Source organism: Loxodonta africana, chromosome 15, assembly GCF_030014295.1.
Source record: "Loxodonta africana isolate mLoxAfr1 chromosome 15, mLoxAfr1.hap2, whole genome shotgun sequence".
In the NCBI taxonomy this organism is placed as follows: domain Eukaryota; kingdom Metazoa; phylum Chordata; class Mammalia; order Proboscidea; family Elephantidae; genus Loxodonta; species Loxodonta africana.
Genome location: NC_087356.1, coordinates 18,525,728 through 18,539,168, shown reverse-complemented (window position 1 = coordinate 18,539,168; position 13,441 = coordinate 18,525,728). Strand labels below are relative to the sequence as shown.

Here is a 13,441-nt window from a genome sequence, read left to right as displayed (position 1 = left end):
ACTTGTTGTTATAAAAAGCCAGTTGCCTTCAATTCTGACTCTTGGGGACCCCATGTGTGTCAGAGTTGAACTGTGCTCCATAGGGTTTTTAATGGCAGATTTTTTGGGAGGTAGATTGCCAGGCCTTTCTTCTGAGGCACCTGGTTTTCCTAGTATGCAAATCTCTACGGGAGCAGATCACCAGGTTTTTCTCCCATGGATCCGCTGGTGGTTCAAGCTGCTGACCTTTCAACTCAGTGATAAAAAGGAATAAACTACGGATACATGCCACAACATAAATGAATCTCAGTGCACCGTGCTAATTGAAAGAAGACAACCTCAAAAGATTACATGCTGTATGATTCTATTTATATAACATTCAGGGGGAGGCTAAACTATACAGAGGAAAAACAGGTCAACAGTTGCCAGGGGTCAGTGGTGGACAGCAGGATTAACTACAAAGGGGCAGCACAGGAGAAGTTTTTTCGGTGGTGGAAAGATTCTGTATCCTGACCGAAGCGGTAGTTACACGAATCTACACGTGTTAACACTGTACACCAAAAAAGTGAATTTTACTCTATATAGATGATGTAAAAAAAGAACCTACTGCATACAAACCGTAAGCTCCTTATGTTCTCTTAGGGTCCTTGGGACATGTTCTTTCCCTTTATCAGTTTATCATTGTGGGAACCACACAAATAAGTGGTTGTGAACTATGAGTGTGAAAGTGAGGGAGCCCTGCTATGCCCTAAGGCCTATGGTAAGTACACTGTAAAAACCCAAACCACTACCAACAAAAAAAATCCTCAAGTTAATTCCGACCCATACCGTATAGGATAGAGAACTGCCCCACAGGGTTTCCAAAGAGCAGCTGATGGATTTGAACTGCCAACCTTTTGGTTAGCAACCAAGCTCTTTAGCACTGTACCACCAGTGCTTCTATAAAAAACCCAGCTGCCTTCAATTCTGACTCTTGCAGACCCACATGTGTCGGAGTAGAACTGTGCTCCACAGGGTTTTTAATGGCTGATTTTTCGGAAGTAGATTGCCAGACTTTTCTTCTGAGGTGCCTCTGCATGGGCTTAAACCTCCAACCTTTCTGCTTTAGCAGTTGATAACAGCCGAGTATGTTAACCTTTTGCACTACCCAAGGACTCCAAGTACAGTCTATCTGGTGCTAAATTTAGCATGTTGGAAAATGGCAAACGATTTTGTAGAAAATTCCTTTATTATAGTGCAAATAACTTTGAGCAGTGACATCATAATGTAAGAACACATTTAGCTACATTTTACACCACGCAGAAAAGAAGAAAGTGTTTCTTTGAAAATATGTCATGGGAACATTTATTTCTGGGTTAATGCTGAAAAACGTCAAGGCTGTTTCTCTCAAGGCAACAGGTCTCCCTCCCTCTTTTTGGATCTATCTTTAAAAATAAAAATGAAACATTTGTCATGTTAACAAATCACCATCAATTTTAAGAGTGATCTCTTAATGTGGTCTGAACCAAGGTTGGCAAGATTTGAAATGGGGTTTCGATATTTAAAAAAAAGAATGACTAATTTTAAGACAATTCGGGGTGGGGGGACGATAGCCCAGAAAGCAGAAGTCACTTATATTAACTTGAAAACATACACACATCCACTCCAATTTTACTGCGGAAACGGACAGATTGTCTAAAGCTCGTCTCGTTCCCTCCCAGAGCTTGACTGTTATTTATACACCTTGGTTTCGGTCAGAATGCAAAACTAGGGCTCTGGTCAGAACTAACTCCTTACATACCCAAATGCTTTCCTGTGAAGGCTTAAATTGCACTTTCCATGCTGAAATTCCCACCTTAGACCTCACCTGCTAATGAGGATGTGAGAATTGCTTCCAGCTTCCAGCTAACAATTCGAGCAGCTGGGTTAGCCCCCTACTAATTTAGTGACGTCTGAATCAAACCATCCCATCATTTAGATTGATCCCAATTGGCTTATCCAAGAGGTTCCCAGTGACCTCATAGAGAAACATACGGGTTAACACTCTATCTTCAAGCTAAGCTGCCTAAGGGCTGGCCTGCTAATGAGTTAGCTGATAGGTAGAAAGGACAGTGTCAATTCCAATCAGTTATACTCCCTGCTCCTCTAGTTTCCGCTGAATTATGCAGGGGGTGGGAATGGTTGGCCACTCAAAGGAGATCTCTCATGGGGGTCTTCCAACATAAGCAGACTCAAAACCCCTACATTCTCAGGGTGCCATCTAAGTCTCTCTACAAACACTCTTCAAATTTTAGCACCTTTTCAAACCCATGAGAAGTTAATCACACGCTTGAAAATACCTGAAGCCACAGAACAGCCCTCTTGGCCGAATATGGCTGATTAAGTCAGGAGCATATAAAGCTTTTCAATGCACAGGGAGTCCTGTTCGGTGAAGTAGCTTCTTATATAATACAGGGGAACCATGTGCTAAACAGCTGCAAAGCTGAGAACAATCCAAACATATCACCTATAAAAAAAAGTCACAATTTTAAACTTGCTTTGTTTTTCTTCGACTTTGGTACTGAAACACTGTCTACATTCTTGACACATGAAAATGACACGGCCACTTCAGTGTCTGCATGTCGTGTAAAAAACTCAAAAGCAAAGCAGGACAAGAACATGTCATAGCAAGACGCAGTATGCTGCACAAAGCCTAAATTAGATATAAATACACCCCCACCCCAGCACCCCTTTCTTCCCCCACTACCTGACCAAAGCAACGCCTAGGGTCCTTCTTTCCAGGGCAAATGCAGTTGGTGAAGTCCAGCACCCACAACTCCCAGCGTCCCTTGCCTTGCAGTGATACTTCCAGCTCTGCAGGCCTGCGCTGGAGACGGTGTGACACCTTACCGTTCAACCAGTTCCACAAGTAGGAAAACTCCTACAACGTAATTTGAAGCATCCACACTTCTGGCTGCACTCAAAGACCTGGAGTCCTGGGTGTTAACCTTTCATATAAACTAACTGGATTATTCCCTAATCTGGATCTTGTCTTATCCTAACATGTCAGCAGAGTCAACATAGCAGGACGCATCCTCTACTCTGAAGCTCCAAAGGCATTGCTTAGGGGTATTGGGGAGGGTCACAGAAGAAAAGTTATACAATGAGCTGACAGCTTAAGTTGATATAAATTATTTCTAAGTTATCTGGGACATTTGCTTCTGCTTTACACTGCATTCCACAATGAATTTCATATTATACTTTTAAAGTTCACACACTAGTCATTTAAATTGTCTATGCAATCACCTCTTACTGGTTTTCAATTAATTTTATAACAACTTAATGAGCTATTATGTAAATCTAGGGAAAAGTAGTTACTTAACCTTAAGGAAGCCAATACTGTGCTAATTCACAGTAAGGAGAAAAAGCAACGAAAGTAGAATTTTACATAATAGTAACTTGAAATGCAGTTTTATCTAAGTGTTGCAAAGTTTTCCCAAAAGCACTCATAGCAATTTATATCAAGAAAATCCTAAGTTTAAGGGCATGGAGGATATGATTCCATTTTTTAAGGTAGACATTCACTTGTTCCATGATTGTGATACGTAATTTTCCCCCACGGACCTAAGATATTTGTACATTCAAAAGTTCGTAACTTGCTGCTTCTCGATGTTCAGAGACATTGCTCATTCTCTACTACATACACTGAGTATAAATAAATAACTACAAGGAAGCTTTAAAAATCTGAATTAACATTATACTGTGCTAAAAAAAAAAAAACACCAACAAACAAACCTTGAACAACCTACATTCTATGTAAATACCCTGACTAAAATGTTGGTTGTGCTACGCAATTCCATTCAGTGCTGACACGAGAGTTGACTTCGGTGTACCGTTTCTGTTTTTAAGTCTTCAGCACTTTTGTTTCTAAATATCATCTTGCTTTGAAAAGATGAATAAACTGCTACCAAACCACAAACCATCACCAGTACATTTTAGTTTAGTCTGAATAAAATCCAGCATAAATGTGTGTGTGTGTTTTGTTTTGTTCTGGGAATAATGGCTCGGTGTCTTTGTCCCAACGGCTGTCTTCCTAAGGGCAGACCACAATGGACGTTGTCAACTTGGGTTTAAACGGCACAAAGAGAAGAGACGGTGATGCCTGCCTTTTGTTTTTTGTTGTCTTTTTAAGTCTCCAGCTCTCGTAGGACAGTTCTCCCAGACTGACAGTCAGATAGTCGTGGCACCTGATCCTATTTGAAACAGAGGTGGTTTAGAACAACATCAACCAAGCTTAGTGAGCTGGAGGTCCCCATTTATCTTGATGGTGTCGATGGCAGATAATGTTTGAATGCGGTGGTAAAAATCAAAGAGTTGGTGTCCGTCCACAAACACTCTGAACCGTGGGTGCTCACAGAGAATTTCCACCTGTCAGAAACGAAATAAAAAACCTCAGTTCACACTTTCAGCGCACCGTGCTAAAAAAAAAAAGAAAAAACACAATTCTAGAGGGAGAAGGGCAGCATCTTCACCAGCAGTGCTCAGCTGTTAGGGTGCGCTAAAATCACGCGGAGGCTTCTTAAAACAGCCTCCTGGGCCTCACCACCAAAATTTCCACTTCAGATCTAGGGAGCCCTGGCAGCGCAGTGGTTAAGTGCTTAGTGGTTCAGAAGGTTGATGGTTCAAACCCACCGGTTGCTCCGGGGGAGAAGGAGGTGGTGGTCTGCTTCTGTAAAGATCACGGCCTTGGAAACCCTATGGTGCAGTCCTACTCTGTCCTATAGGGTTGCTATGAGTCGGAATTGACTCCACGGCAACGGAGGGTGTGGTCTAAGAATGTGCATTTCCACCACGTTCCAAGGTGATGCCGATCCCGATCACATTACTGGGTGGGAACAGACTTTGAGAACCACTGCTCTACATTATTCTCTACCCTTGAAAAACTTAAAGCTGCTTATGTTTTAACTGTCTCTCCCTTCTTGATGTAAAGTAGCCAGATTTACTTAGGACGTTAATGTCCGCTGAACACTTCTATCCCACTTTCAGAGGAGCCCCTCATGAGGCCAAAGTGGCAGCCATTCGTAGCACGTAATAACAGTCTAGGCACTCAAGCATGGAAAATATGAACGCAGAGGGGTTGCACAGTAATTACCGTGGGAGTACAGATGTGTCATTAACAAGGCTTTGTTTAGCCAAACAGAAATACCGATTTCATACGGTAAAAGCCTTTTCCTTAAGTAATTTGCCATACACCTTAATGATTAGTTCGGTGGTATGTGTTTATTAAAAGCATTGGTATCTACCATGTAAGAAAAGACTCCACGTGTGACACTAGTCATATTTAATTCATATTATTACTAAAATTCTATCACCAAGGGCCGATTCCACTTTAATTTTGTTGTTGGGCAGCATTTACATTCATCTCAGCAGCCAGAAGCGCTGGTTACTCGCACTCATGAACTAGGCATTCAACTTTGCCATTAAGAAGAAGTTGCAGCCAAGAGAAATCTAAGGGGACATCACCATCCCAGAGAAGGGAGGCTGATGGATCTGAGGTGTCTTCCCCAAACTATGATTAAAGGAAAAAGAAAAAACCAAACCCAGTGCCACTGAGTCGATTCTGACTCACAGCAACCCTATCAGGACAGAGAACTGCTCCACAGGGTTTCCAAGGAGCAGGAGGTGGATTCCAACTGCGGGCCTTTTGGTGAGCAGCTGAGCTCTTAACCACTGAGCCACCTGTGATCAGAAGGGCAACAATCCCAACTCTGTCATTGACGTGATTATGTAATCGTGGGCAAGCAATGGATTCTTCCCCGCCTCCCAGATGGTATGATGGGAAGAGAAATAATAATTCCTTCACGAGGCCCTTGTAAATTTTTAGATGAAGAGCCAACAGGTTAAGCGTAATTCTGCTTTATGAGGCTTATATATGGCACAGAACTCTTAATTGAGTTGAACTGTCATTATTAGGATGTATGTCAACAAGACGTAATGAAGACGACTTCATCACCAGCCCCAACATTCAGTAAACCCTTCCCGAACAAGTTAGGAACTCACGTCTCTTTTTCGGCACTGTCCTTCCCAGGGGAAGGTTCTGTAAATGGTGCTTGGTTGGATGGGAAGTTTAAGTTGTGCTTCCTGCCCCACTAGATAGTGAGGAGCAAAACTAAATTCGCCCAGGCCCCAGGGAAGAAAGTTGTCAGCGGTACAGCCTGTGACCGTGAAATGGACCTAGGCCAATTAACCCAGAGGGGGGACAACCATATGGCCATGGCCTTATTAGCAAAGGGAATGAAGAAAATGAAATGATAACCACTATGTTCTTTAAAAACAAAAAACCAAACCTGTTGCCATCAAGTTGAATTCAACTCACAGTGACCCTATAGGACAGAGTAGAACTGCCCCATAGGATTTCCAAGGAGCAGCTAGGGGATTTGAACTGCTGACCTTCCGATCAGCAGCCATAGTTCTTAACCACTGTGTCTTTAAAAGTCATAACTAATAAAGTTTAGCACTACTTAAAGGCTCAGATAAAATAAAGAAAATTCTGGATAATGATTCATATTTATTAATCAATCAGATATTTGGGGCCAAAACCAAAACCAAACCAAACCCACTGCCGTCGAGTCGATTCCGACTCACAGTGATCCTCTAGGACAGAGTAGAACTGCCCCATAGAGTTTCCAAGGAGCACCTGGCGGATTTGAACTGCCGACCTCGTGGTTAGCAGCCATAGCACGTAACCACTATGCCACCAGGGTTTCCACTTGAGGCCAGGTATCTACTATATAGGCCCCTGGGAGGTGCAGATAGCTTGCAATCAACTACTAACCTCAAGGCTGGTGGTTTGAATTCACCTAGCAGTGCTGCGGAAGAAAGCCCTGGCAATCTGCTGCCATAAAGGTTATAGCCAAGAAAACCCAATGGAGCAGTTCTACTCTTTAACCTATGGGGTCTCCATGAGTCAGAATCTACTTGATGGCAACGAGTTTGGTTTTTAGTTTTATCTGCTAAATGCCCAGTAGTGTGTTGGGTACTACACAGAAAAGTATTTACTCTTAAGAATGTAAGCATGTAAATATGAGTTCATTTACTAACTGTATTGAATAAATAGAGCCAAGAGCTCCTATGGCAAGTATTAGTTCATATCAGCAAACAGAGCTCTTAGAATCTTTTTTTTTTTTTTTTCCTCTTTCATCATCGTGTGACAAAGTTCCTGGACATGCAGAAATTCTGGCAGCTTAAAGTGTTCCTGGCACACTTTACATAAGCAGAACATCACCAACCCTGCCGGCGTTTGGGGCTGGAGCACTGGAGGTACTCACCCTGAATGGCTGGTCTGGGATGAATGGAAAGTAAGGTATTGCTGACTGTTCTTCCCCCCTCTCCCCAGATATACAAGAATTTCTGAGTAGCTGCCGTTCTGTAAACACAGCCTTGAGTTCAATTGCCACATCGGCTGGTGGGTCTTCCGAGTCACCACAGGTCAAGCTGATTGCAAAACTGAGAAGAAAACAAAAGTAATCAGGGTTGGATACAATGTGTTAAATGATTCAGTCTCTCCTATCTTCTTCTTCTCTGGGTCTTTCTCCTTTTAACAGGTTGCTACTCCCTTTACTGGAAGTTAGGCTAAGGAAAAGTAAGATTACACTCAAGTTAGTACATTCTGTTACCTAAAGGAGGCACTGGTAAAAACTTTGGTGGAATTGAAAATGACTAAATTTCGGCATTTCAAACACCCCAAGCCCTCCACACATCTGGCTCTTAATCCATTTCCCAATTTTCTCAAAATCAGCCCCAGATATTAACCCGGGGAATAATATCTTCTAACGTTTGGTTCTGAACAGGTAAATATGTTAATTATATTGGTAGTTTTAGCTTCAAGCACCATGCTTAAAAAACCATTAAAAAAAAAAAAAATCCTTTGGCCTTCCTAAGGGTCAAAGAGAAAATGTGGGACTATATTTATAATCTCTGATATAAATAGCTGTCTGGAGAAATGACCACTGGGATTCGTACGCATTCTTTTCATGGGAACATGGTACTTTCTTGGCACTTACAGCCAGCAACAGTGTCCACAAGTTGAGGAAGAGGAGGAGCACGAAGCCACAACCAAGTGGGCAGGGCTGCCAACTGCCCGACAGTTCTGCTCTGACAAGGATTCTGCCTTACCTCTCTGGGTTGAGGTCTACGATGCCCATCACTAACACCTTCTTGCCCGGTCTCATGCCACCTTTAATGTGCCCACAAAACGGAACTATCTGCAAAGGATGAGAGGAGAAACAGGAAGTTTTAACAGCCGGCTAGGGAAGAGCCAAGCCCTCAGAGACTCAGGGCCTGACCTCTCAGAAAATGCAAGAAAAGAAAGGAACCGGGTATAGGCTGCACTGAACAAAACCATTTACCAGTCGTGGGAAGTACACGTCCGCTTGAACCGGAGAGCCCAAGGAGTTGTTTAAATGCCCATCGTCTAGTTTCTAAAAATAGAAGCACAAAGGTTCGCTTTCATAGGCTCTTTTTTGAGGGGTGGGGATGAACCTACACCAATCTGGAGGAATCTAGCAGCCCTCCACAGACACACGGGCAACATTCGCTGATGCCACCTCCTCAGTCAATTAAATAACCGCATAACCTCTTCCCAGAACAAAAGGTGTCCTTTCCCCCTGGTCTCTAAGTCTCTGAAAGTCCCCAGACTCTCCAGATCCAGACAAAAATCAAGGTCGGGCCCAGCTGGGAGCCACAATCCCACGCCGGAGGAGGGCAGGCCCCTCTCCAAGCACAAGCACTTCTGAAACCGCTGTCGCTCGGGCCTGTTCTCCGGGACGTGGCTGGAGTGGAGCTGTCGCACTCAACTTCTCTCGGGAGCCTCCGGCGCAGACCCATTTCCAAGGGGGAATCCCCAGGACGTCGGGGGCGGACGCGGGGAGCGCGCCCCGGACACACACACACACACACGCGCGCACACTCACACGTGCAGCGCGCACACACCTGGCCGGCGGCTGCAGGGCACCGAGGGGCTGTCGGTCACCCCCATCCGCCGTCGGCCCCCAAACACCCCCACTCCCGGCCCAGCGGCCCTCCGGGCACGGGACCCCTCCCGCCCCCACACCGGCTGAGCACAGCCATTGCGCTAACAGGTACCGGGGACGCCTTCCCACGCGCGGGGCGCCGGGCCGGGCCTGCAGCCTCCTCTCCGCCCCAACCTGGCTGCAGCAGGCGGCGGCACGCGGGACCGCGGGGAGGGGGCGCCTCGCGTGCGCCCCGCCACACTCACCACTACGGCATCACTGTCGGTCGCCGGTCCCGCCATGTTCCTGCACGGCGCGGCGGGGTGCACGGCGGGCGGCCCGGCGGCGGGGGACGCGGGACGCAGCGCGCGGGCGGGAATCCCGGGCGGCCCTGCGCGCGGCGGGGGCGCGGGTCCGAGGCTGTCTGGAGCGCGCACACACGGGGGCACGCGCGCGCGCACGCCCGGGAGCCGGCGTCGACCCGGCAGGCAGGGCCGGGAGGGGGAGGAGCGGGGGAGGTGGCGCGGGCCCGAGGTCGAAGGTGGCCGCTGCGGCCGGGAGCGGGGCTGCCGGGGCGGGCCGGCCCTGCTGCTGCTCTGGCTGCTGCCGGAGGAAGGAAGGTGGCGAGGGCCGCGCCGCGCCGGCCCTAGGCGGCATTTAAAGGCCCCCGGAGACCGGCTCGGGAACCGGGAACAGGGCGGGGACCCGGCGGGGCTGCCGCGGCTTGCTCAGCGTGCCCTGCCCCTCGGCCATTGGACTGTGACTAGAGGCCGGGGCGGCGGGGCCGGGCCTGCTCGGGCCGGGCGTTTGGGGGGGCGGAGCCCAGCCGGCGCTTGCCGGCGGTGCCGTGGGTGGGGCCGGGGACTGGGGCAGTGAGGGCCGGACCTGCCAGGTGACAGGTACCTGTGACAGCCCCCCTCCCCGCCCAGCCTCCTATTAACCGCCTCCCTCCCCCTGACACGTCCTGGGAGCAAGTGGGAAGGTGGGAAGCCGAAGTCGAGAGAGCAGAGTGTGTTTGTGTGTGTATTTGTGTGTGTGCGGGGGGTGTTTTCTGAAGCTTGAGACACGGTCTGACTTCTCTCAGAGAATTCCAACGAAGTGGGAGGAAAGACTCATTATGGCTCTCCAGGGTTGAAAGATATTTAACGAGAGGTCTCAAGGCATGCAGAAATAAATCTTTGATTCAAAGAAAGGCCGAGAGGACTCAGGGTGGGAACCTGTCTATCCCAGGAGGCTAGATACGGAACAGGCCTCTCTTCCTTCTGGAGGGATGGGTGGGTCTTGGGGTCCCTTTAGTCTCTCTTGGACAGGGGCCTGGCTAAGTCGTCCCAAATTAAACTGGACACAGTATTGTCCTTAGAGAGCCTCTTTTTTACAAGTCACCTGCACAAGGTGGGGCAGTACATTTCTCAATGAAAATCTCCCGATTTCCTTTCTGGAATAATTCCCAGGGGGTACGCCCCTTTTTTATTCCAAGGCACAATTCCCTTTATGGCATTTCCACACTAGGATGATTATATGATGTTTCGGATAAAGCCATAGCACCATATCCTTTATTAGGTGACATCCTTGGCTTAAACATTCCATTGGGTGAATCACCAGGGTGTTTTACACTAAGAAGCAGGGAGCCTGTGTGACCTACTGCAGTCCCAAGCGGCCCTCAGAGGCTCCCTTCCAGGCACTGCTACTGGCTGTGTGGCCTGGAGCATCACTGCGGCTTTTGTGTCTTAGTTTTCCGTTTATGGACCAGAGCTAATCATGGTAATCTTAGTCGTGTAGGGAGAATCACCTGCACACGCCTGTAAGCCCCAGCCGTATCCTTTGGGGAGGTGGGTCCCTGAATTAGAGATTGACATGTAGCACAGTTGTGGCTCCTGATTACCAGAACCACACCTTGTTGACTATTTTAAAATGTTGGGCTGTTAGAGGAAACAACTGAAATTTTAAAAGCATACTTCAGTATATCTCCATTTCCGAGAGTCTGGTATAGGGAAGAGCGTTTCTAGGTATCTAGCCAATAGAATTGTAAGCAGGAATGCAAACAGGTATTTGTACACCAGTGTTCACTGCAGCACTGTTCACAATAACCAAATGTGGAAACAGCCTAAATGTGCCTCAACAGATGAAGCAACAAAGGAATATTACTCAGCCACAAAGAGAAATGAAGTCCTGATACATGCTAGGACACAGATGAACCTTGAAAGCATTACACTGAGTGAAATGAGTCAGTAATGAAAGGACAAATATTGTATGATTTCACTTACATGAAATACCTAGAATAGGCAAGTGCTTGGAGACCAGAGTATTAGTGGTTACCAGGGGCAGGTCGGCAGGAGGGAGGAGAAAAGGAGAATTCAGTGCTTAGGAGACCACGTTAGGGGTGATAGAAAAATTAGGGAACGGATAAGGGTGATGGTTGAACGACATGACGAACATAATGTCACTGAACTATACATGTGAAGATTGTGGAAACAGCAAATGTTTTATTATATACGTATATTTACAACAAAAAAAGTGAAAAAATTACTGAGGATCCCTAAAAAGCTTTTGTAAATGTGGTTTATATCTATCACATCTGTAGTATTATAAATTAAAACTGAGAAATTGTAAACAAACAGCACCAAAGTAGGGTTGGTCTTTAGCGAAGTGTGCACAACACATCGTGGTGGTTAAAGAGCTTGTGCTCTGGAGCTGGAGCCCTAGTGGCGTAGTGGTTAAAGTGCTTGGCTGCTAACTGAGAAGTCAGCGGTTCAAATCCACAAGCTGCTCTGTGGGAGAAGGATGTGGCAGTTCGCTTCCTTAAAGATTACCCACTGCCATCAAGCTGATTCCAACTCGTAGGGATCCCATAGGGTTTCCAAGGTTATAAATCTCTACGGAAGCAGACTGCCACATCTTTCTCCCAAGGGGCTACTGGTGGTTTCGGACCACTGACCTTTCTGTTAGCAGTTGATCGCTTTAACCACTGCACCAGCAGGGCTCCTTCCCTAAAGATTTACAGCCTTGGAAACCCTACAGGGCACTTCTACCCTGTCCTATGGGGTCGCTATGAGCAGGAATTAAATTGATGGCAGTGCGTTTTTGTTTGCTCTGGAGCCAAATTCTGGCTTTACCACTGACTAGCTGGGTGATCTTGGCCAAGTTACTAAACTTCTCTGTACCTCAGTCTCTTTACCTCTAAAGCAGAAATGGTGACAATGACAATGACGATAGTGGTGGTGAAAATGCCTGTCTCAGATTATTGAGAGGATTAAGTAAATTGGTTCCTTTACCTCCCTTAGAATAGTACCTGGCACATAAATCAGTTATTCTACAAAAATACTGAGTGCTTGCCATACACCAGGTGCTGGGGATCCAGCAGGGACTTTTTTGTTGAGGTTACATTCTAGTGGGAGAAAGACAGTCAATAAACTAATACGTAATGTCGGGTGGTTCAAAGTGTTAGAAAAAAGAATAAAGCAGGTAAGGGGAGAGAGGCAGGAGGTGAGGGGGATGCTGTTTAAATCAGGTGGCCTGGGAAGCCAACTCTAGTAAAGTGACATTTGAGAAGACCTCTGAAAGAAGGGAGAGAGGGGGTCATTTGGATGTCTGGAGTAAGAGGGAACTTCGAGTGCAAAGTCCCCAAGGTAGAGTGTATGAAGAAAGTGTTGTCACTGGATACAGGGCTGAAGGGACGAACAGTTGGGAATAGATAGGCCTTGTAGACCACGGTGAAGGTTGGCTTTTACTCTGAGGGAAATGGGAAGGCACTGGAAGGTTCTGAGCACAGGAGTGACAGTTTGCCTTCTGTTACAGATGCGTCCCTCTGGCCGCTGTGTGGAGTGGCCTTTGTGGGGAGGGTGGTTCGTGGCAGAGGTGGGAGAAGCAGGCTTTAGGAGGCTGCTGCTGCACCAGTCTGGGAACCCTGGTGGTGTAGTGGTTAAGTGCTACAGCTGCTAACCAAAAGGTCGGCAGTTCGAATACAACAGGTGCTCCTTGGAAGCCCTGTGGGACAGTTCTACTACAGGGTCACTATGAATTGGAATCGACCCAATGGCATGGTTTTTTTTTGCACCAGTCCAGGCAAACTATGATGGTGGCTTAGACACAGTGAAGTGGTGAAGATGTGAGGAGCGGTGGGGCCTTGATAAGTGCAAGCTGTTATACTCATGTGGCTTTGAGAGTTCATATTGTCTTCTGAACCTCAGTTTCTCACCTGCAAAATTAAGGGGTTGGGCTCATTCATCACTCCCTTTTAGCCCTTTGTTCTTTTGGTTCCTGAAAAGCTGTGTAAATTCCATCTGAATTTCAATGGGTTAGATACCATGTGCTGCACAAGGAAAATAATCTAGGAGTGAATCTCTTGATAAGGCATATTGCAGGGTGAAGAATAAGCTTTTCATTTGTTTTGTAAGTGGAGTTTCAGGTATTTGGCATGCTTGAGATGAGTTTCTTACATTTCAGGATTGTAGAGAGTGAGAATGGACTGAACCTGCTCAGAATACTTTAACATA

General features: G+C 46.6%; 1 protein-coding gene across 1 annotated transcript; it reads right to left on the bottom strand.

Annotated features, from left to right (window-relative positions):
• Nucleotides 1-1,188: 1,188 nt before the first annotated feature.
• LGALSL (galectin like) lies at nt 1,189-9,301 on the bottom strand. The gene is made up of 5 exons (XM_064268654.1): nt 9,215-9,301; nt 8,346-8,417; nt 8,113-8,201; nt 7,266-7,443; nt 1,189-4,365 (listed from the first exon to the last, which is right to left on the bottom strand). Exons 1-5 carry the CDS (start codon nt 9,248-9,250, stop codon nt 4,222-4,224), a joined length of 519 nt encoding a protein of 172 aa, XP_064124724.1. The 5' UTR covers nt 9,251-9,301; the 3' UTR covers nt 1,189-4,221.
• Nucleotides 9,302-13,441: the final 4,140 nt, after the last annotated feature.

Excerpts from the sequence above, each read along its gene's own strand:
- LGALSL (XM_064268654.1), bottom strand. The coding sequence starts at position 9,250 with ATGGCGGGACCGGCGACCGACAGTGATGCCGTAGTG. Across the intron at positions 8,418-9,214 it reads CCGACAGTGATGCCGTAGTG|AAACTAGACGATGGGCATTT; the intron begins GTGAGTGTGGCG and ends TTCTATTTTTAG. Across the intron at positions 8,202-8,345 it reads ACGTGTACTTCCCACGACTG|ATAGTTCCGTTTTGTGGGCA; the intron begins GTAAATGGTTTT and ends CATCCTTTGCAG.